Source organism: Echiichthys vipera, assembly GCF_963691815.1.
Source record: "Echiichthys vipera genome assembly, chromosome: 7".
In the NCBI taxonomy this organism is placed as follows: domain Eukaryota; kingdom Metazoa; phylum Chordata; class Actinopteri; order Perciformes; family Trachinidae; genus Echiichthys; species Echiichthys vipera.
In genome coordinates, this window is record NC_139832.1 from 16,001,179 (window position 1) to 16,023,191 (window position 22,013).

Consider the following 22,013-nt stretch of genomic DNA (forward strand, 5'->3'; position numbering starts at 1 on the left):
CCCTTGTCCCTGAATATATAGCTCGTCTTGAGATAACCTCTGTACAACATGTTGCTGACTCTGTTTTTTTATTGCACAAATATATACTTTTTCTTCAACAGTAAATATGTCACATGTAGAATAGTATTAGTGTCAAAAGTCACTTGCTGCACCTGTATAAAAATATTCTTCCTCAGTGTGCGGCCCGTCTGCCAGCTCCACTCTTTAGTAATGTTCCCATGATGGTCACATAAGACTCCACCGTCCTTGTCCCACACTGCTGTAACGGCAGAACTGGAGGAACATTTTACACATCATTAAAGCTGTCATGCACACGTGATTATTGTACTGTAGGTTTGTGTCATATCCCACTCTTCCGTAAGGCTCGGTTTTCCCTTGTTTCCAGTTTTATCATTTATTAGTGTTTCAGTAAATAGTGCACTATATAGTGTGTTTTTCATTTTTTAGTGGTGTTAGAATTCTCAGTTGTTAATTGCATTCACTAGACTGTATAGTCCACTATAAATTACCCACAATGCACAGCTAATTTTTGTGTATATACGATGTACCATTCATTTTACTCCTGTATACCACAATGCAATGTGTTTCATGGAGGAGAAAAAGAAGTGTAGTGACCAAAATCTTGTTTGGTCATTCCCTAGATCAATATTTAATAAACAGTACAGTGAGTGAGTGAATGAGAGAACGGTTTCGAAAACAATTCTAGTCTCTCGTTCCAGGTTATGTCACTTCCTGCCCTTGTGTGCTTCCCATCTGAGTGATTGTCTGCCCCACCCTGATGTGCTGCACCTGTTGCTCAACTGTCAGCTGTCCCTCATCCCCCCCCCCCCCCCTCCTTACTCCCCTGTGTATTTAAGTCCCCGTCCTTGAGTTTTCTAGACCTTGCTTGAGTTTTTGGATACCTTTGCCTGTTTTGGATTGATTGTCTGTGTACCGAACCCTGCTGACTTTCCATTTGGCTCTGTGTTTATCAAATTATCCTGACTTATTCTCTGAGGAGCATCCCTTTTAAGTTATTCAGATACGTCATCATTGAACTCACGTGAGAGAATGTGTCACAGCCCCGTGCCCAAACGCTGTGATAGTGGCCAGAATAACAGGACACTCGCTGTCACTGAAAACGTTGGTATAGAAGCCTCCACAAGGCAGACCTGAGTGGCTCTGGCATATTGCGATACAACCAGATGGGTAGCTGAAAGGGCAGGGTCAAAGGTCAAAAGGTAATCTACAGTGACAAGTTAGCCATATGCTGTACATTTTGCTTCTAGCACAATTAGAATTAAAATAGGTATGAATAAACATGATCAGAGAAAGATACAATATGAACGAAGAGCCGTCGTTGATCCTGTAGTGTAGTTTCTGCCGTGTTGGATCCAGCTGCTTCACTTCTGGTATCTGGGGCATCCCATCAACTACAGAGGCAGGTTGGGCCTTTCTCCTCACTCTGCCGTCATTCAGTTTTGCCTTTGCATCCCCGTAGTGACGGAGTAGGAGAGGTTTCTTCAGGTCCTGTTCAGCTGTTTGTAGTTTTCTACGTGAAGATGAGGCAATTTTTCTATGATTGAATAACTGATCTCTCGTTAAGCATTCATGGGGAGTTACATTGCAAAATTAAACATTTAAGCTTAACAGATGACCATATATATATATTACTAGATATGTTATATATATATATACCATCATTCCCCAAAACAGAGATGAACTTCAATAAATCTTTAAAAATAAAATAAGACTTATGACTATACTTGAAACTAAATGCTAACGTTAGCATTCAAATATGCTCACAATGACAATGCTGATATTTAGCAGTAAGCGTATTAGCATTTGCTAATTAGCAATTAGCACAAAGCATAGCTGAGGCAGATGGAAAAGTAATTTAATAAGTAGCCTACAATTTTAATGTGATGAGGGCATTAAAAAAGTCATGAATTACCAAGTTATTACAGTTCAGGTTCAGGGGGACATGACTTCCGAATGTCGTGACCATCCAACCAATAGTTGTCAAGACATTTTAGTCAAAATCACAAATGGAAAGCCCAATGGCCAATAGTAGGAGGGTGAAGAAAGTTGGCATTCATTATTGAGAAATCATGACTATCTTTACACAACATTGGGCCACTCCAGATAATAAGAGATATGTCACTGCATTAGTGAAAACTTTGATACGCAAATGATGACCAGTCATTAGGGTTCATCCTCTGGGGACCCCGTATATCAAATCCATCTAGTTATTGAGATATTTTAGTCTGGACCGACCGAATTTCGTAATGTAACCCCTCATTTGACACAATATCTGTAGACTAAATGTAGTAGTAAAGGTTAATAAAGACACACACTCAGGACTTCTTGCAGCCTTGAGTCGCTCCACCACCCACTGACACAAACTGATCGTCTGAGGCTCATCACAGACAGGCTGCTTTGGCACGATGATCCAACCTGGACACAAAGAGACAGCAGGCCCACAGCAGTGAGACGGACACAGTGGCCTTCATATACAGAATGCTTCAGCTCCATGTCTTACCTGGGTTATTGCAGCTGTTGGATGAGATGGAGAAACTGACAGTGGAGGAGTTTTGAGCTGTTGGGGAGAATATGGACCTCAGTCAATGTGTCAGCTGAGGTCTTTCAGCCACTGTTTTATTGAATCTGTATGGACAATAGGCCACTGGCCATGTATCATTCACTAACAGTGGCATCAGGGAACTTAATAATGTAACTTAATAGCTCTGTAACTGATCAACAGACAAGAGTACATCAGTGCCCAGGCAGTTACCACCTTGTCCTGTCTGGTAAAGTAATCCTCTTACTTCCACAAGCTTGCAACCAAAACTGTCCTCACTTTCTGTCTTAAAAGTCATGAGAAATTATTTAATGGGTTTTCAGTTTAATTACTGTCATTGTTATTGTCTCCACAGACATTAACTATGGCATATCATTAAAATATAGTTATCTCTGTCCTGCTTTAGTCTCAGTTTGACATATTTGTAAAAGATTAGTTGGCAAACCACAAAAGCCCTTGACTCAACTTTTGCGTTAAGCCACAGACATAGACATCAGCCGTTTTTGTGATACGACTTTGTCCATGTGTTTGTTTTACAAACTTCTTTTTATGCTGCATGTTGTTGTTTCCTGTGTTCACTGAGATGAAGACGAATTTCCACCCTGGTGGATAATAAAAAGATATATTCTATTCTACCCATACAACACTAGCATTTTCTAATAATGCATATTTTATAAAGCGTTTGGGCTGTAAGGTTCGGTTGATTAATCATTTATTCATACTTTATAAGCCATCTGTAAGTCCTACTTTTGGGTTATCGTGTTGTATATAGCATACTCTGGTAGCACAATTTGCTTTGTATTTAGCAAAAAGTTTATGAACACAACTTGATGGATTATTGTAATGAAATACCGTATTATTAATTGATTATATTTACACCTGTAGACCTGAAGACACATGACTTTTATTAATGACTTGCTTATTTTCCGATAACCAGATTACACCCAAAAACCAGTGTTAATGAATAATAAATAAATCTGCTCCTGTCCAAAGACAAACACTGTCATTATTAGCCGCTTATAATTCATATTGATTGTTTAATTAAATTATTTATTAACGATTAATAATCATTAGGTTAGGTATTATTATTACACCAAAGGTGTGGTATGATAAAATATGTCAAAATTATAAGATACTGAGTATTTCTTTTTTAATATTGAGCAACAAAGAAAATGTTTTAATAAGTTGGTTACACTTTCTTGTAGGTAGATATTTATACTAGCTATTATATCATACTTTTGACATACAACTAACTTTTCATTTAATTCTTTTTCCTTTTTTTTCTCTGAAAGAAGTGGGCTTTGGTAGAGAAGTGACCACCATACATTTACCTCTATTAGAAACATGTTTGCGCTTTTTCATACGTGGATTCGAGCTGCCTTGTGGTTTTCTCACAGAGGGGCCAACATTTTCCTCAAACCGTGCTTTTCTGTCTCCAGCCTCCCTCTTGTCACTGGCGGACACCTGACGGGATCGAGCTTCATCCAGCTTCAGCAAACCTTTGGACTTGACTCGTCTGTCAGTCTCTTCGGGACTCCTCAGGTGCACCGACCCCGCAGTCAGATCCTCCCAGGAGGAGCTCAGGATATTAACAATCCCGTGAGGAATACGCCCCTCCTCAGTCCACTCGCGTTGTGATAGTAGGCGAGCCACTTCGTTTAATAACTGAGGGGCTGCCCGCTTGTATGCATCCGTCGGATCATTGTCCTTTATGTTGAGTGCAGCACCGGCAGCTGATGAGGTATCGGGTTTACCAGCTCCCCATGTTTCACCTGACAGCCCCTGAGGGGGCTCATCACTTTTACCTCCTTTGTTCTCATCTAGATTCGTGAGAAGAATGCGCAAATATGGGCTGTTAGTCGCACAAGAAGAATGTAAAATAATGTGTGAAAATAAGAATAGTTTTCACAAGTGTACTCAATTAAAACAATTAGTATTTGCAATGTTGTATATTTTTTTCAAAGAACACAACAATGAACTTATATTAAAGTGCACTTTAAAGGTATACTTAAATACACTTCTGATGAAGTAAAATTAAAGTAGGTCTACACTTTAATAAAGCATACTAGTCTACAACAAAATACTTGAAAGTAAGTACTTTCCACTTGAGTTCACTAAATTATCACTAGGAGTATGTGCCGTTTAGTATATTTAGTAAGTACACTAACTTGTAATTTTCAATACACCTAAAAAAAGTAGGCTACACTTTTGAAATAACAAATACAAGTAGGCCTTCATGTTAAATACAGTTTAAATTAAGCGTATATATATATACCTCTAATGTAGTGAAGTTTTCACCTGGGCGTTGGATTACCTTTGTATTGTGTCCTCTAACTTTGCTGCTTCATTTGGCAAATGAAAACGCAAAATGCTGCTTCGTGTTCCTTTAATTCGGTTTCGTTGTGTTGGCTGCAGAGAGATCAGTTACAGGTTAATGTCTTGTTATGTCTTTTCAACTAGAGTCAGCTAAATGAATCATCAGCTCACCTGGTCAAAGAAATACAAAGGGCCACTTCTGAATTCCGTCAGCGCGGCAGAAGAAGTCATTATTTATTTTTCTTTCTTCTTTTTTTTAAATCCTCTTGAATTTCATCTAAAGTGTCGCCACGCGCAGGTAACACGCAGTATACATCCTTGCGACCAAATACAATCCCGAACTGTAGTGCTTAAAAAAACCTGCTTGAAAAGTCACTCAGTGTGCTGGGCTTGTCGCTTGGATACACTTCTACGCCCGTCTTTAAATACTCGGGATACGCACCATTAATGATCGACTTCATCAGACTGACAGGCTATATCTGTGGCAATTCAAATGCAACATTATTCACATTAACAGATAAGTTGTTTTCCGATGTGACCACGCAGTTGAAGTGACACACAAGTGGAGCCGCAGTCACAGGTGCGCGCAGTAACCTGAAACTCAGCGACAGACAAAGCGATTATTCTAGGCAGTGCTGATTTCCTGGCCATTTATCAGTACATAAACAAGCATTTCAGGATCCACGGAACACACCAGGATTGTGTTGCTGTCTTTGTCCCAAAAAATGGGATTTCCTCTGCAGAGTAAAACAAATCTGAAATGAAAGTTTTTGCTCCTTGGGACAGAGGAGGATCGTCTTCCTCCGCTCGGGTCAAGTTGTTGCACAGAGATTGTCTAATAGCTCATTATTGGCTGTGCTTCCTCCTGCACACTTTTCTGCTTTGACCACTGGAGGCTCTCAGCAGCTTATGCGTCACTTCATCCCTCGGTCGCTGATCATGGCGGAGCTACAGCTACAGCATGAAGTGGAGCCTCAACTTCTCAATGGAGACGACTTGAATGAGGAAAGAGAAGACGCGGACGCCTCAGAATCAGTGAAGAAAAAGAGAAGAAAGAAGAAGAGGAATAAGACCACCGCACCAGGTAAGACGCATCACTTCGCGCTTAGAGAATTGGTTGAGAAAATAGCGCAAAAAAATTGTCTCCGCTTGTGCCACTCGGCTGCACGAGCATCAAATATGAGGGACTCGAGACTTTTTTAAACTGTCAGATATTATTCCTGTCCAGCTGTCCCAACTCTGAGCCGCTGGAGCTGTGGGCTCATATGGAAACGGGACAATCTTTGACATTCGCAATGTATCATCAAAACTGATTTGGAAGCTGTCATTTAAAGATATGGGTGGAATGAAATTAAATTTTTAGTCCAGATTAAATATGTTCCATCCTGTAAATCCCCCTAGCTGCATGCAATTATGTAACTGAATTATCCACAGTTTATAGTGCAATAAGATGACAACCACTCCAATTCAAAAAAAAAGAAAAAAGCATGATGGTAATTGCATCCTTACTGCCTCATAATGTGGGACAATAAAATCCCAGAAAGCCTGAATTGTTGAACCTGCCATAAGTCAACTGTGGTCCACGCGCTCTCTCTTTGAAGGGCTAAGTGTCATAATGCTGCAAGGTACATACTGTATGCCCTTGAGGATATTGAGTCCCAAGGTATAGAAAGAAATTATGCACAGACCCTGCCAAGTTCAGACTGTAGTGGATGCACTTTCTTGAAATGAACCACAAATAATTGACTCACTTTGTGTGTGTTTGTGTGTGTGTCCATGCATGTGCTCCCATGTTGTACACGTGCACATGCATGCGCGAGGGTGTATGACTTTGCAGCAGGGACAAATGAAGCTGAGAGAGATGGAGAAGCCGGAGGTGTTGGTGATGTGACAAAACAGTTGGAGCAGCAAACACTGGAGGACAAAGAGAGGGAGGAAGATGGAGAAGAAGGTAAGCTCCCCACCACCACCATCACCACCATCATCCGCAGTGGTAATTGTGTATATTAGAACTTTAAGCCCCTGCAACAGTGAAATCCAGATGGTCATATCTGCAATGTGATATCTGTTTTTCAGTAGCACACTGGAAGTCATGCCCGTGCTCCTGTCGAAATTTCTCACTTTACAAACTGTATTGAAACTGATGATGCTTTCAACAGATGGGGAAGAAGGAGAGAACTCAGCTGGGAAAAAAAAGAAGAAGAAGAAAAAGAAGAAAGGATGTAAGCCTATTTCTCTTTTTCTCAGTGCAGCGAATGTGTCGACCTGCAGCAGATTCCTCTTTTTGCAAGGACTGCTTGAATCAAATTTACTCGATTTAGAATTTGAATTGAAACTGCATTTCATATCCCAGAGGCAGAATATTTATCATCAGAGAGGCACATGAGATGTTACACATGTAGTCGCTCTAAGAACCCGACAGCAAAAGCTTTTCTGTGTCCGAATCAGTCACTTTGAATCATTAGGTAAATACAGCAGGTCCACAAAAGCAGGTTGACTTGGTATTAGTGTCATGAGAGTTACATAATGTAGGACTCGCACAGGAGGTGTAGGATAAAATGCCACAGGACCTTACATGCAGACAGGAGAAAATTGATGACATCATACACACTAAGTCCAGTGTTACAGTGTTGAGTGAGGAAACTGGATGTAAGTCATGCTAAAATATGTCCTACAAATGTATCGTTATAACCCCCTGTATAATACTTTTATAAGTGCTTTTATATTCCCGCAGATTTTTCTAGCAATATAATTCAATGGCTTTCTTTTACTCTAGGGTGTCTTACTTAATGATATCTATAAGTCAGGGACTATGCTGTATTCTCTTGCTAGGTTAAAATGTTAATGTCATGAACATAGGGGAGAATAACTTGGGTTTTCTTTTCTCTCCCCGGCTGCTTTCCTCTGCTTCTCCTTCTCACTATCTGGGCCACAGCGAAGGGACAAACTGACCCTCCCTCAATCCCTATTTGTGAGCTCTATCCCAGCGGAGACTTTCCAAAGGGAGAGGAGTGTGAATATCCACCATCGAAAGACGGGTGTGTGACCTCCACATCGTCCCTCACCCTCAGCAGTAGTCTTCCACTATGTGACATGCCTACATTTTATTTAGGTCTCTCTGTTTTTGCACATATTTATACTTGGACAACATAATGAGGTGCAGTGTTTAGTGTGTGGTTTAGTTTCCTATTCAGGAGCAAATTCATCTAGTCAATTAGATCTGAAAAGTCTAAACATGACTTTCACCTGTGCAGAGTTTCTATAAGAGTGTGACATATCCTCATTACAAGTATTTGTATAATGAGAAAATAATGATTTTCTTCCTCTCTGTGATGTGCCTGTCTACCTCCTGCCAGGCGCAGTGCAGCGTGGCGGACCACCAGTGAAGAGAAGCGGGCGCTGGACAGGGCCAACGAGGAGATGTGGAATGATTTCAGGGAGGCGGCCGAGGCACATCGGCAGGTCCGCTCGTATGTCAGGAGCTGGATCAAACCAGGGATGACGATGATTGACATCTGGTGAGACCTGCGCTCAAATACTGTCCTTGAGCCCTGTTTAATGGACTTTAATCTTGGCGGCTAATACCTGTCTGGACTCATTTGAGACTGTAATTGATATGTTTTCAGCACTTCTTTGTCCTAGAGACAAATTAGAAAGCAGAAAAAAAAGAGCTTTTTGAGGCTTCAACCACTCTGAATGCATTATCTGCCCTGACAACAGGCTCATTGTTCCTGTCGTCCATTGTCCCTTTGTGCTTCTGTTTCTGGCAGCGAGAAGCTGGAGGACTGCTCCAGGAGGCTCATCAAAGAAAACGGGTTAAAGGCAGGTCTGGCCTTCCCCACCGGCTGCTCCATCAACCACTGTGCTGCCCACTACACCCCAAACGCGGGAGACCCCACGGTGTTGCGCTACGATGACGTCTGCAAAATTGACTTTGGAACGCACATCAACGGTAACAGCTTGCTAATAACTTTTTAAGTGCTTCTGGAGTTCTGCTGTGCCATTTCACACTTGGCATTTATTATGGCATGATTGCATTACAATTCTCCACTTCCTGGAATAAACTGTTCTTGTAAGTTAATTAAGTTACACTTTTTTTTTAGATTAATACATGCTGAATATTTCTGTAAAATGATAACCTCATAGAAACCGTTGCAAATAACCAAACTTTCCGGTCTTTCAGGTCGAATAATAGACTGTGCCTTCACCGTTACTTTCAATCCAAAGTATGACAGGCTGCTGGAAGCTGTGAGAGATGCAACAAACACTGGCATTAAGGTAATAAAAGCTTTTTCCCTGCATAGAGCTTCTTTGTACTGCTGGCTATACGAACAATCCTGAGTACTTACAAAGAAAGGAGAATCATCATATTCAAAAGCACATTTACATTAGGATCTCTATCTAGATTGCAGTTTGTTCTGTTTAAACTTTTAAATAGTGCAACGATTGAGAATTTTGTTCTATCTTTCTCTAATGGTGGATTCCCAGTAAACACTCAGTGGCTAAATGTAATTTGATGTGACGTCATAATAAAGTATACAATACATAGTAAGGAAGTAATGATTAGGATAGGAAAAATAAAATTGGAAAATGGCAATAAAAAAAGGTATAAGTCAAATGGAAACAGAATTTGATATGCTGAATGTGGGCACAAATACAGGCAATCATGGCATGAAGAACACTGAAATTATCATTTATACCTTGTAGAAATCCCTAAATAATATATATATAATATATATACAGTATATATATATATATATATATATATATATATAATACATACTACATAATCCCCTACTATAAATACTTTACCTTGAAAAACGAATATACACTGAGTAGACTGTATATAATAGAATGAAAAAAAATCAAGTATAAGTAGTACAATATACAGCTTACATAAACAGAACTAAGTGTATTGAGACTCAATTAACCAGTAGATAATGGACTAGGAAAATATCTGATTAGGTTTTGTTCCTGGTTCAGAGTTCAGGAAAGGTTCTTTAAAGCAGTCAATGTATAGATTCACATTCAAGGAATTAATCAGTAGATATATTTCATTAACATAGTAGTTCCCTATCAAGTAAACTGTCATGAGTGTGTTCCTTCTTTGCACCATGGTCATTTCTCAGGAGTTTTTCTACTTTACTGTTGTTGAGTGTTTCTGCACTGCTTACTGTATAAATAAGTCACATCACACTACGATCCAGACTGTCTGTGTGTGAGCAATGTAATGATGTGAGCGTAAACACATCTCTGTCTCAGTTTGCAGGAATTGATGTACGCCTGTGCGACGTTGGTGAGACTATTCAGGAGGTCATGGAGTCCTACGAAGTGGAGATAGATGGGAAAACATATCAAGGTAATCTGAGGTTGTTTATCATCTTGCACAGGTTTAGTGCTGCTTCCTATTTATTAAACCTCTGTACGGTGTTCTCTTTATAGTGAAGCCAATCAGGAATCTCAATGGCCACTCAATCGGACAGTACAGGATACACTCAGGGAAGACAGTCCCTATTGTTAAAGGCGGAGAAGCCACCAGGATGGAGGTTTGTACAGCAGCGAATGCACTCGAAATATCGTTTCATCTGAACCAAATGGGGTTGCTACTAGAATCTGGAGAACACTGCAGCCTCTTTTTACTGGAGTGTCTGAAATTAAACCTTTATTAGCTGCTTGACCTTGCATATAACTAAACCTTTTTTAATTCTGAAGTGTAATTGGAAGAACATGTGGCTGGTTAGGGTTACGACGGGGTGTGGAGAAGTGTTCTAATTCACTGATCTAACAGCTTCTTAGTCACCCTCTTCAGCACTTTAATTACACCTTTTAATGGAATTACCAGCCGCAACGAGCGTCAACACGTGTTAAAACTCCGGGCCCTCGTTTCATCGTAAGAGCACTGAATTGTGGGCATCGAGAGTTCATTAAACTGCCGGTACTTCGCAAAGGAGAATCATTCTTACATTTCCCGAGACTACACTGAGATCCACGCCTGACTCACACCTGCACAGCTGCAGTACACGGCTGTATTTGGACAGAACTGAGCATTTTAATTGGCAAGTTGCTGAGTTGAGCATTTTACCTGATGGTTACAAGAGGGGAGGGGGTGCTGCTGAGGTGGCAGCTTTGCGTGTTGTATTTTTAGCTGAAGTGTATGTTGGTGTAAAAGGGCCATTACCCTCTTTGTGATCAGAGTGTGCACGGCTGGAGTGGCAGCTGGGTGTGCCACTGGGCTGCTAGCACTTTGACTGATTATCGGTGCAGTGAGAGAGGGTGTCGCAGTGTTATCAGCTAATACCACAGGGGCTCTGACAACAGCCACACACTGATAGAGATACAAAATGCCAATGAAACATAGCCAATCAACTGGCACGAGGCGCTCCTCCACAAAGGACTCTATACTGTCCTTAATAGACTGCACAAGAATATGTCAGCCACTGGCATTTTGAGGTTCTTATTAAATTTACTCTGTCCCCCTGGAGTTTTTTGTCCTTTTATTGTAACATCACACCCACTCAACCCTGAATAAAAGTGCATAGATACAAATATAGATATAGACCTACCAAATAACAGTGTTTTTTTTGTTGCCTCTCAGGAAGGTGAAGCTTACGCCATTGAGACGTTTGGCAGCACAGGAAGAGGTGCAGTCCACGATGACATGGAGTGCTCACATTACATGAAAAACTTTAATGTTGGACACGTACCAATAAGGTCCTGCTGCTTTCATCTTATACTGTAGCTGTATTGAAATGAAAAATATTGATATTGATATGATTCAGAGAATTATTTTTAGGTTGACTTGCTCCTCATATTCTGTCACAATCAGACTCTAATCCATCTTTCTAATAATGGAGACTGTTTACACCTACAGATTTGATCTCCAGTTTATCTCATTACTGACTCTGTGTTGTTACTGTGCTGCAGACTTCCACGGGCTAAACATCTGCTGAATGTGATCAATGAGAACTTTGGCACTTTGGCTTTCTGCCGCCGCTGGCTGGACCGCCTGGGCGAGAGCAAATACCTGATGGCATTGAAGAATCTGTGTGACCTTGGCATCATGGACCCGTACCCACCTCTCTGCGACATCAAGGGCAGCTACACCGCTCAGTACGAGCACACCATCTTACTCAGGCCCACCTACAAGGAGGTAGTGAGCCGGGGAGGAGACTACTAAGCATGCGGCAAAACTCAAGGCGAACCAGGAAGAGCATGACAGCTCAAAGACTACAAACCTTTGCAGACTGATAGTGATTATGCAATATTTCTCTGATCTAAAGTCCCACTGCTTGAGTATCTTTAGACAATAATTATAGCAAGAGCAAAAGACTTGTGTCATGGCAGTAGCTTACTAGTATTTGTTTTCCAAATGATCAGGCCAATAGGCAAAAGGCATATCTTTAAGAAATGTAGCATTGTTTATTTTGATCTGCTGCTTTTAGGAAATATGCAAAAGAAATATATGCAAGAAACATGCAAAAAAGGCTTTGTCAAACATCTCGCCTCAAATGCTTTGCTTCATTGTGTTCAGATGAAATAACTGTAATGACATATTTATATTTCTATATTTCTTTGCTCTATTTTAATTTAAGGCAGTTTTGTAAGAAATACATTGTTACAAATCTTGCATTGATTACCGTGTGCATATTTATACATGCTTAATAGTTTAGCATACTTAATTACATTAACAATATCTAATGATGTTAGGGTGTATTTCTCTCTTTTAACCAAAGGAGGGTGGTACTAAAACATGGGTCAAACATCCGTCAGCCATCTGTATTAGTGAAGATATTACAGGAAGACACATCAGGCTATTTATAGCCTCATGCTTCAGCATAATGCCTCCATGGAAGGAAACAGTTCCCAGAAGCATTAAGAAAGAGAACACTGATGTGTAGTTTATGCAGTTTATATGGAAAAAGCCTAAGAAATAGCATGATAAATATCACACCTACAGCAGAGTAAATGAATGCATCCTACGTCACCACTTTGTCCTTTACAAGAAAATATCCAGCCCATTTTTCTCATTTTTGGTAAAGTCGTTGGGACAAGGACATGGGCGGTGATGTCATGTCCTAGGAATGCATCATGTCTCCTGTCAGAGTTTGTCTTTCTCCTTGGAGAAAGCGGACCAGACCTATTCTTAACCGGGCATGGCTGGAAAACAGCCTGTGGACTCTGGATCCGATACACTGTGATGTTAATAAATAGTCAGGCTTTTAATACATATTTATTTTGGGGAAGCAGGAGTCACAGGCCAAAAAGAGGAGCATATGTTAAGACACAAACACACTGGCTCCGTCAGGGTAGGGTTCGGAGAGGCCCTCTCGAGGGAATCATCCTCATGTAGAAGCAGGTCATATGAGGATAGCAGAAAATCTTCATAGAAACTCTGAAGTCTGATTGAAGCAAGCTAACAATGACCAACTCTTGTAACCGAACCAGCTGTAAGAGCAAAGTCAATCCCAAGTGTTTTAGTTAGTTGCATGTACTCCAGACCTGAGAGGGTGAAGCAGAGTGTGATTTGCTCTTGTCAGACAGCAGGCGGGCAAGTTTGTCTGAGCAAAGCAGAGCTGCTCAGATTAAGCCGCCTGATTCCTTTAATGTTTTTTTCATCCTCTCTCCTCATCCTACTTGTTCTGACCTGCACAGTCCCAGACTCCCTGCCAAGGACTTCAAGCAAATGCACAAAACCCACACTTGCACACATTCTGGTTTTGCCTTCATTCATGATTTATCTGCAGTATCTGGAATTCCAACATCAGCTTTGTATTTGTCTGTCTTTGATGACAGTCTTTATGGCTGGCTCTATTCTCTTTGACGCTTAAGTGACTGTAGTCTGGTGAGGTATATGCTCATTTCTACCACAGGTTAAATGTTCTCTACATGAAATACTGACAAAATGTGGGTTGGGATCGCCGCCACGCGACTCTCATCCCAATATGTGAAATACCAATGGTTTTTCACGGCCACATGCACTAACATGCACGTGCAGCTGGACCATTTATCACAACAAACAACAGAGAAGCTCAGATTACAACACACAGAGGGAGAGGGGCTCCATTCTCTGCTCAGGATGCCATTACTCCACTATATCTTTACATAGAAAAAAAGTTGTTGGCTGCTATACGATGTTCTGAACATCGGGCACTGTGGCATTGTAGTTATTTCTTGGGGGTGTGGATAGAAAAAAACGGTGAAATCCCTGTAGTAGGCATGGGGTGCTTTCGTTTTAGTGTCCAAGCAATGCCTCTTTCAAACAGTCACATCGGATCATCCTCCGCTTCTCCGTCCATCTGTCTGCTGCAGTTCTTGGCGATGCCCTACCGGCGGACACAGTCTTTTCTGAGGATGTGCAGGATTTTGCGTCCAAGGGTTGACTTCCACGGTTTAACCAGGCTCTTGGTGTTGATCAGCAGTCGGCCGGTCTTCCAGTCCTCATGACCAGCCACTACATACTCTGATCCTGGAGAAGAGAGAGCAGAGCATTAGCCTAAGTGTATTTAAAGTCTACTGAGAACTAAAGTGCACAGGAGAAAAAACATCACCTTGTGTAAAAAGAGCACACATCATTATATAACTATAATCAAATACTGTGCTGCTGTGGCTGGTCTGGATTTTTGATGCCAGAAATGATTACTGTGAAAGTGTTAGATGTGAAATAGTCTCATAACAGAGAGGTTGCTCTAATCTTTGAGCTGTAAATGTCCAATCTAAATGAGTGACGCGAGGATGCTGGCCCCCACTCAAAGCCTCTATGAACAAAGACAAAGATCCTCTATTCAGCAAAAAGCTGGCAGATTAATAAACATCTGCATTGTGAGCAATAAAGGTTTTCGTTGGAAGTGGCCGCAGCTGACCTGGGTTGAGGATGGGACAGGTACAGCCCTGGGTGGTCCAGGACTCTGGGTAAAGAGTGTCGCTTCCCCTCTGAATCTTCATCTGAGGGTTCTGGTACAATACTTTCTTGACCTTGACCCCCACCTCTGCATGGGAGCCTTTATCATGAGCGGACATTACCTTCACCACCAGGACTGTCAGGGCAAACACAAACGTTACCAACTTTTATTATTTTGCACCATAGACACATTTCGAAGATTAAAAGATAACTCCACCAAAACAGTCATAAAATGTCTTCTGTGGCCCTGGAGGAGTTTTAGAAGTAGGAAAACAACCTACAAAAGAAGTGATGTCTTCAGGATTTTGTTTCTCAGCTTCGGTTTTGGAGACTGCGCATTTTGACACACAGCCTGCATTACACTGGGGCATTGCATTGAAAAAGATGTGGGTCGGGGAAAGTCTAGTGAAAAGATGCAATCGAGTTGCAACATGGGATCTGTAGGATCCAGTCTTGATCCAGGCTGTGGATAGTCAGATATCTTGGCCTCTGCTGCATCAGTTTTGACTTTGAGGTGCAATACTACTTTTCTTTAAAGGCACCCTGTGTTGTTTCCAAGCACTAGTAGTGCTATGGAGCAATATTTGAAACATGCCAGTGTGCCAGCATAGGCAGGGGTGAGGAAGCAAGTAAACATGATTGTAAACATCACAGGTTTCAAATTTGTTTTATGATGGAGAAAGTGTAAATGTAGTTAGTAAGCTGTATTTTGTTTTACATTTTAATTATCTATCAAATTATCTACTAATTATTTCTCTAATTATTGCAATTATCATATGCTTTTTACATAATTGTATTTTATTTTACATCTTAACCATCCATATTCATCTGTCGAATATTTTTTTTTCTATTTCTATTTTCTTTTCTTTCTTTATTACTTTTATGATGGTATTGCTTCTTTTCTGTGTTGATTAGTTTTTCTTTGTCTTTGTAACTGACTTGTACATGAGGATGCCCCTCAATGATCTCTTGAGTATAATTAAAGTTTAAATAAATGAATGAAAATGTGTTTGTTTACAAGAAATCTCCACGGGCACCTTTAAGGAATCACCAAGTGGAACAATCAACATTTGGTATTTATTATAAGCAGATCTGATTGGTTTCAAGCAACCACAGACTTCATATGGTGTTGAATAGTCTTGCGCTCCTTCACTGCCATGATTGGCTCACATAATACTGAATCTCTGACTCCCTCTGTGAAATAGCACTTACCATAGTCATACTCCGCAGCACAGAAGAGTTTAGGGCTGTCAAGGGTTACTTCTACACACTCACATTTCTCTGGAAAAATGAAACATAAGCCATAAAATTCATATTAATCACTTCATCATGATGTATAGATTTCAAGATCAAAACAGCTACATTTAATCTGTGTGGGCTGATGAGTGTGCAGTGCATTACGTGTGATGTGACCTGTGACTCACCAGAGTGGTGCAGTGCAGAGAAAAGCTCCTCTACCGTAAAGAGTGCCGTCTCACTATTATTGCTGCTGTGTCCCATGTGGCCGGTGGCTGTATAGGAGACCTCCACATCTGAGCTGTGCCGCAGAGGTAAAACCAGTCAGAGGCAGGGCTCCACTCAGTGTTAATCATGCAGAATGCACTCCACCTCTACACCATACATCACTTAATCCAAGAACAAATACATATGGATATGGTATTAAGTCTTGGCTCTCACCCGTATATGCAGTCACCGGTGAAGGGGTCACAGTCCCCTGTGCAGTCACACAGACGGCATCCGTATTCATGAAGCCCCCAGTATCCCAGCATGCAGCTGTCACAGCGGGGGCCTCCGACACCGGGCTTACAAGTGCACTCCCCACTGCTAGGGCTACAGAGAGTGCTCTCTGCTGAGAGGACAGAGCCTACAGGGTGGCAGGAACAGGCTGCAGAAGAGAAGGGTGACAGAACAAGAGGAGTGCATGTTAACATTTCCGTTTGTAGGTCAAAAGACATGTCTCCTTTTCTGGTACAGGCCTAGAAGCACTCAGTATACATCATGAGCCTGCATGTATGCAAAGGACAAACACACTTGTAGATGCACAAACAAACACATTTAGAGTGTACACAGTCAACACCCATGGCAATATAAAAGTTAACTGTATTTTATCATCCCCCTGTAGCAAGCAACAAGCCGGGAGTGTGTGCTCAACATGCTTTAAGCAGCTGCAGAAAAAACAAACGGTAAATCACTCTCTCTTCACTGTCAGACCTGCCGCCTGATGGTCGCTTGTTGATGACAGATAGATTTTTGTTACGGACTTGCTTCATCTGTTTCCAAAAAGGGCATGTTTGTTCTTAAAAAAAGCTCCAGCATGCTTGGTGCAGGGGGAGCAAGAATGGGAAAAATGTGCTTGCATGGTCCATGGGAAATTCCTCCATTGTTTGCAATTACAGTCACATTCCAAAACAGTGCGGTCTCCATCATCCCTGTTAAGGAGCAGACTAGAGTCATCTTACTATCTCATCAAGGCAGTGACTCAGAAAGGTGCTGAGGCAAAATGCCCTTATCAAAGAGATCAATCTGCTTTTATCTGGAGGGTCAAAAGAAAAATCTAATTTCCATTACTGCCCTCAAAATATCAAACGCTCCCCCTCTTAATTGGAATTCTCTGCTGACATTCAACCAGACAGAGTTATAGTTCAAGGGGGGAGAAAGGTACACTGTGAAGAAAAACATTTATGGTCCTTACCTTTGCAAGAGTCCGGGGCAGTTTTTGGTCGTCTGGGGTCTCTGAAGAAGCCCTTCTTACAGTTCTGGCAGTGACGGCCCTCTGTGTTGTGGAGGCAGTCGTCACACACGCCACCACTCCGCCATCCTGTTGCCAGCCACAACCCACGACTGAAGTGACAGCTCTTGGCATGACCATTACACTTGCACTCTAGGGTTAGATGGACATGTACAATCATAAACGTTGTTTCTTAGCTCGGCTGAACTCTTAAAGCCCTGGTGATGGCAGTGATAACTTTTACAGTAGCTGACATTAAAAAAGAGGAACTGCTCTGTTATTCATCATGCATGAGCAGGTTACATGTGATTTATGGGACTATATTCATTTTACGTCTACATGCTGAGTGTCCTATTCTGCATATGACTCTCTTGCCCCATCACTCACTCTGGCACTCATGCGGTGTCCCTATGATGCCATTGGCAGCCTGCCAGGGTTGGTCATTGTAGAGAGGTGCACAGCGCTCGCAGTGGTCACCGGCTGTGTTATGTCTACAGACACACTTGCCATGGACCTGCCAGGAAAACACCACAGAAAGAAACATATTCTTTTTATTGTATCTAAAACCTTGTTGAAATCTTCTCTTCTGACACAATGGTTACTGTTCTCTAATGTTTGTCACCCTGGGCAGGCTGGGTGGTTGTCATCATCCTATTGGTGTATACAATCTATGGGTGTGGAGACAATTTTAAAACATTTTGGCCCAACAAAGATCTGAGCTCCAAAACATTATCCATCTAAAGAAGTTTGTGGTCTGTAGTCAGTGTGCAGGCGTTACTCTTTGCCTTGCATCTACATATGATGTGCGTTATACTTCTTAAGTATTGCAACAGCTACATGCACACTGGTTACACACTGTGCAGAATATTACAGCCTTTGTGATATGTCTACACCCCCTTAGATCATGTTGGCAATAAGCTAGCGGTTCTATTTTCCATTTACAGCAAAGAGAATAAAATGATAGAGACTGCGGGGTGTTAAAGCATTAGCTTGAATACCATAATTAATGTTTCCACATCCTTAAATCTCTGTAATGGTGGGTAAAACTGTGGCCTTCACTGCAGCCTTCAGCTTCAGCAGCGCATACCAGCGCACAGCTGAGTAACAAGGGAGTGGTGGGAACAAAACCCAAAACCCTCTATTCAGAATCTCACCACAAAAACAAATAAAAATGAAGACAAGATGAAGCTATTGGCAGACTTCAGTGTGACACAACATCTAGTGCGTTTTCAAAACAGTAGAGCAAGAGATTTTCCTTGGTGGAGACTTGCGCATCTGCACGCTGTATGTTCACAAAATTCAGCTCAAAATCACTCACCATGTTGTTGGTCTTCTGTTGGCTGGGTCGGTAGCCCCCAGCTGGTACACAATGGTCAGCATGTCCATTGCAAAGGCAACTGCCTTTGACAATAAAATCATAGATGGCATAGTGGTCTGTGGGGAGAACAGTGGCACCAGGATGTTTGGCCTGGCAGGGACACTGCTGGCGCCGCAGCAGTCGGACTCTGAGGTTGGTGATCATGAGCTGGTCCTGTACACCTGGGCCATACGGATCCACTAAGTGCCAGGGTGACAACGCTCGATAGATCACCTGGAGAATGAAGCAGAGGAGAAAATGTCTCAAGATCTGTTATTCCTGTTGTAAAAGCTGCTCTAACAAGTGAAAAAACTGACCGTAGACACACTGACAGGCCATGACGAGAACATAAATTAAGTCAGTTTTCTCCTTTTTTCTTGGTCCACCAAATATAAAACAGGCATGAATCTGGTTCGCCTTTCATGCCCCCTCAAATAGCTGCTATTCCAGGAAAATCAGACTAGCTCCAATGTAAACATGGACAAATGTTCTTGTTCTGCCTCGTAAAGTTTTGTTGATCTTTCAGATACATCCTCTCTGCCTAAAATTAACTTAAATCTATCTAACTAAAAATCTATAAATCTGGACAAACATTATCTTCAGTACCCTCTTTTTTTTTTAATCAAATTGTGTGTGTTACTATATTTTGAAAAGAAACTTCTGCTAACTTTTATCTTGAATTTAACTGGGTATTTTTAAGTCATTGCCTCCAAGAACCAACATTGTAACCTTTACTAAAATGAAAAAAGTTTTTATGCCATTTTAATTTTATAGTCAACAATCTTGTATCATATTTAATACAGTCTGAAACGTCTCTTTTGACTGTGCACAAAAGACTTAATGCTGTATCATAATGAATATATTTTGTACTATGACATCATGTGGTTAGTGATACAGTACAGACGTCAACAACGTCATCTGGTTTTACTGTATAATTATTACACTTGACAAATAAGCTGGTGCTGATTTGCATTAAGAAAGGCCATATTTATACTTTAACTCATTACTACAAGCATATAGTTTAAACAAAATATATGATGTCTGTAGTGTTATTTTATTACTGACACTACATTTTCACAACATTTTGGAGATGTCTTTGCATGTTGAGCGACAGAGACACTAATTATAAAGGGTGAGGGGCTTACACAAGGGAGCTGACATACTGTAGCAAGACACATACTTGTTGCAAATACACTGCAATTATGAGATCAGATCAGACAAAGCCATATATTCATTCAGACATTCAACCAGAACCTCCCAACGCGGTCTGAGACTCTTTAGAGTAAAACAAATCTTTAGTAACCAATTAGAGTCTCTTTTTGACACCATCTGTGTGAATGATCGGTCTGCTCATGAATTAACCAGAGCTGATTATGTGGCCCAAACCTCCCTGTGATGATGCAGCAGCTCCAAAAAATGCTTTATAGGAGCATCAGAGGTAAAAGTGAACATTGATATTCTAGCAAAGCAGTTTGCGGCTTAGAAGGTACATAAAAAGGTCTCCAGCAGCCCATCAGACGAGGTCAGTTTACAAAGCAACTGCTTGTTCAGTGGGTTGTGTGATATCAGCTTATAGTGCATCCCTGTGTCAATAAATGGACAACAAAAGCAGAGCAGATGGTGGAGCATTGTTGCTGGAAAGTGCCTGGTGAATGACTGGCAGCAAAAATGTATGTGGTCACTCCCAGATCTCAGAAATAAAATCAAGATCCAATATTGAATCGTTGTTTTTTTTTATCCTCACATCTCAAAGATTACTTATTAGTTTAGTTTTTTTTTTTTATTTCTTTTAGGGACCATGTACAATATGTATTGGTTACATAGTGTAAAAAGATGCTTTGTACCAGATTCTAGCTATTATTAGTGTATTTTTCATGAGTTTCATGCCAGTGAAAATACTGCTGGCAGGCAATTCTATATTATTGTCCGCAAACTTTCTGTGGAATCATATTGTGACAATATGATCATATTGAGTATCAGTTTTTCTAATTCTGTTGTTGAAATAAAGCATTTAGCTACTTTTAATAAAATTATAGGCTATCCAAATGCACAACAGCTGTCAGTGTTTTATAGACATGAACAGCTTTGTGTGGTGTATAGGAAAAATGTCACATAAAGGATATTCGGAGCAGACCTTTCTCTTTGAGTAAATGTGCAGACACTGATGATGCCCACCTCACCTATATATTCAGTAAATTTACTCAGTAAAAAAACATGTTGTTAGTTATAAGTTATAATATTTTTTGCATTTACCTGCGGAAGCACGTATATTTATTTGGTCCCAAACCACACCCATCCCATTCCACATTGTCAAAATCACTCCCCACATGTTTCTAGACCAGCCACTGTCCTCACCTCTCCTCTGGTACAAGGGAAAGCTCCTGAATACTTGGAGGTGCAAGTTGCTCCACTCCGCCCGACTGGGGACCCCTCTGCCAGGCCAAACACCTCCTCACAGTCTCTGGCAAAATACCTGAGGGCCCTCCATGTGTGCCCGTGGTCTTGGGAGCGCTCCAGCACCATGGCGGCGGGGCGGGGTGAGCGGAACACCAGGATGAGATGGGTGAGGAGGAACTCCGTCTCCAGGTCGAGCTGGAGCGTCTCCCCCTTCACCCCCTGCGCAGACTGCCACCAAGTGTCAGGATAGCGGAAAGAGGAGTCACTCATGGCGGAGGGAGGGTGCGCTTGGCTGGGGAGAGCGGAGTTGCACTTGCTGCACTTTGCTGCCGAGCAGGACTCTCTGCTACGGGGGGAAGCTGTCTCTTTGTAGACGCAGTAGGGCTCCGAGGAGTTAGTTCCGCAGACTGACTGGGTTCTCAGCACTCTGCCCTGGGCCAAGTTGCCCATGCGGGGGTTGCAGGCTCGGCCGGAGCAGCGGCTCTCCAAAGCTGAACCTTTGGATTTAGACGTTTCTGTTAAAAGAAAGGTGTTTTTAATTTTAGTATAATATGAGAGAAAGTTAGAGACGATGAACTGAAGTTGTACAGCTACAAAATTCCCTTACTTCAAATATGCGCACTTGGGAAATAACCTACGACGTTTCCCAAATCATTCACGTCTTCATGAAGTGCGTGCGTAAAAGTTCAGACTCACCGACTGACAGGGGAGAGGATGCGCACACCTGGATAGTGACAAGTAAAGTCCACAGTCTCAT

At 41.5% G+C, this 22,013-nt stretch overlaps 2 protein-coding genes across 2 annotated transcripts; one reads left to right on the forward strand and one right to left on the reverse strand.

Annotated features, from left to right (window-relative positions):
- Nucleotides 1-5,800: 5,800 nt before the first annotated feature.
- LOC310948797 (methionine aminopeptidase 2-like) lies at nt 5,801-12,053 on the forward strand (the record flags this gene model as incomplete). Its single annotated transcript, XM_083916040.1, has 11 exons — nt 5,801-5,960; nt 6,714-6,827; nt 7,036-7,098; nt 7,812-7,914; nt 8,233-8,394; nt 8,647-8,828; nt 9,060-9,154; nt 10,139-10,235; nt 10,319-10,422; nt 11,472-11,587; nt 11,801-12,053. The coding sequence occupies exons 1-11, from the start codon at nt 5,816-5,818 to the stop codon at nt 12,051-12,053; spliced, it is 1,434 nt and encodes a 477-aa protein (XP_083772166.1). The 5' UTR covers nt 5,801-5,815.
- Nucleotides 12,054-14,001: 1,948 nt separating this feature from the next.
- On the reverse strand, nt 14,002-22,013 carry LOC310949116 (netrin-4-like; the record flags this gene model as incomplete). Its single annotated transcript, XM_083916448.1, has 10 exons — nt 14,002-14,342; nt 14,737-14,910; nt 15,987-16,055; nt 16,199-16,311; nt 16,452-16,659; nt 17,467-17,655; nt 17,890-18,016; nt 18,821-19,093; nt 21,215-21,771; nt 21,953-22,013. 10 exons carry the CDS (start codon nt 22,011-22,013, stop codon nt 14,200-14,202), a joined length of 1,914 nt encoding a protein of 637 aa, XP_083772574.1. The 3' UTR covers nt 14,002-14,199.